Source organism: Orycteropus afer, unplaced genomic scaffold, assembly GCF_000298275.1.
Source record: "Orycteropus afer afer isolate SDZICR_OR568_19922 unplaced genomic scaffold, OryAfe1.0 scaffold00663, whole genome shotgun sequence".
Taxonomy (NCBI): Eukaryota; Metazoa; Chordata; class Mammalia; order Tubulidentata; family Orycteropodidae; genus Orycteropus; species Orycteropus afer.
Window position 1 is genome coordinate 1,141,066 of NW_006922250.1, and position 1,482 is coordinate 1,142,547.

Below are 1,482 nucleotides of genomic sequence, written 5' to 3' on the forward strand. Positions count from 1 at the left end.
CCTGGGGGGGGTGGGGGAGAACCCAGGGAGGTAGCCGCTGGTGACCCCGCAGTGCGCCCATCCGTGCCGTCACCAGCCTGAGCCTGCCGCCTCCCTTGGTTTAAGCGGGACCGTGACAGCCCAACCTGTGCAGGCTGAGTAGCAGACACTGGAAGGAGCCGGGTGGTCCTGGCTCCCTCCACGTCCTTGTGATGGCCACAGGGCTGACTCAGCTGCTCACCAGAAAGTGAACATTCATTCTGAAGACTAAACTGGGCCATGGTGTTTCAGTGGCCTCATATGCGTGTGAGAGCTGGGCAATGAATAAGGCAGACGGAAGCAGAGCTGTGGTGCTGGCGGAGGATGCTGGGCGGACCACGGACTGCCGCAGGAATGAACACCTCTGTCCCGGAAGAAGTGCAGCTGGGATGCTCCTTAGAAGCCAGAATGGCCAGACTTCATCTCGCCGACCTTGGTCCTGTCGTCAGAAGGGACCCAGTCCCTGGGGGAGGATGTCATGCTTGGGAAAGTGGAGGGTCAGGGACAAAGGGGCAGGCCCTCAATGAGATGGACGGACACGGTGGCTGCAGCGATGGGCTCCTGCATGGCAACCACCGTGAGGCTGGCACGTGGCCGGGCAGTGCGCCTGGCAGCGCCGCTGAACCCCGGTGAGCACCACAGCCACACGCAGGCTCCCCGGAGAGACGGGGTTGCGGATGCCCGGGGGTGCACGAGCCGGGAATCGGACCCACGTCTCCTGCGTGGAGCGGATAATTCTACCATCGAGCCCCCACCGTCTTCTTGGACCCCAAGGAAACACCCCAACACGCTTAGGCCGCTACACGCTGCAGCGCCCCTTGGGTCCGAGCAGAGCAGGACCACAGGTTGCGGACGCCGGCTCCGGGCAGCGTCCCTGAGGGTCGCCCTCGGGCCACTCCCAGTGCCTCGCCAAGACCCACGTGGGCTCCCCACGGCCACAGGCCGGCGAGTGACGCCCCAGCCGCTCTGCGCATGCACCAAGCCGCGCATGCCCGTTCCGCACATGCGCACGGTGCACCCGTGGCTGCCGGCTCCAGGTGGCTTCCCTGCGAGTGACGCCCCAGCCGCTGCTCAGCGTATGCGCCAGCTCTGCACATGCGCACGGTGGAGTTGTGGCGGCCGCTCCGGGCTCCCTGGGGGTCGCGCTCTGCCCCCTCCACTAGCCCCACGGGACTCACACGGGCTGCCCATCAGGCCTCCCTGGGAGTCACGCCCCAGCCGCCCAGCGTATGCGCCAGGCTGCACATGCGCACGGTGGGGCTGTGGCGGCCGCTCCGGGCTCCCTGGGGGTCGCGCTCTGCCCGCTCCGTGAACCCCTCGGGACTCACATGGGCTCCCCGCTGTGAATGTACTCCCATAGCAGCTCCTCCGACAGCTCCGAGAACTTGACTCGGGTTTCCTCGTGGAATTCCAGGACCTGGGTCTCCAGCTGAGCACCTGAAACATTAGGAAAAAAAAAAAAAA

The 1,482-nt window shown here is 65.6% G+C and overlaps 1 protein-coding gene across 1 annotated transcript in view; it reads right to left on the reverse strand.

The window, feature by feature from the left end:
* The window catches only part of ASMTL (acetylserotonin O-methyltransferase like), a gene marked incomplete at its 5' end in the record, with an annotated part of 12,891 nt that overhangs the window by 7,859 nt on the left and 3,550 nt on the right, over positions 1-1,482 (reverse strand). The window contains one exon of the mRNA XM_007956775.1: positions 1,347-1,455. Coding sequence (XP_007954966.1) covers positions 1,347-1,455 — 109 coding nt within the window. The remainder of the gene's footprint in view (positions 1-1,346; positions 1,456-1,482) is intronic.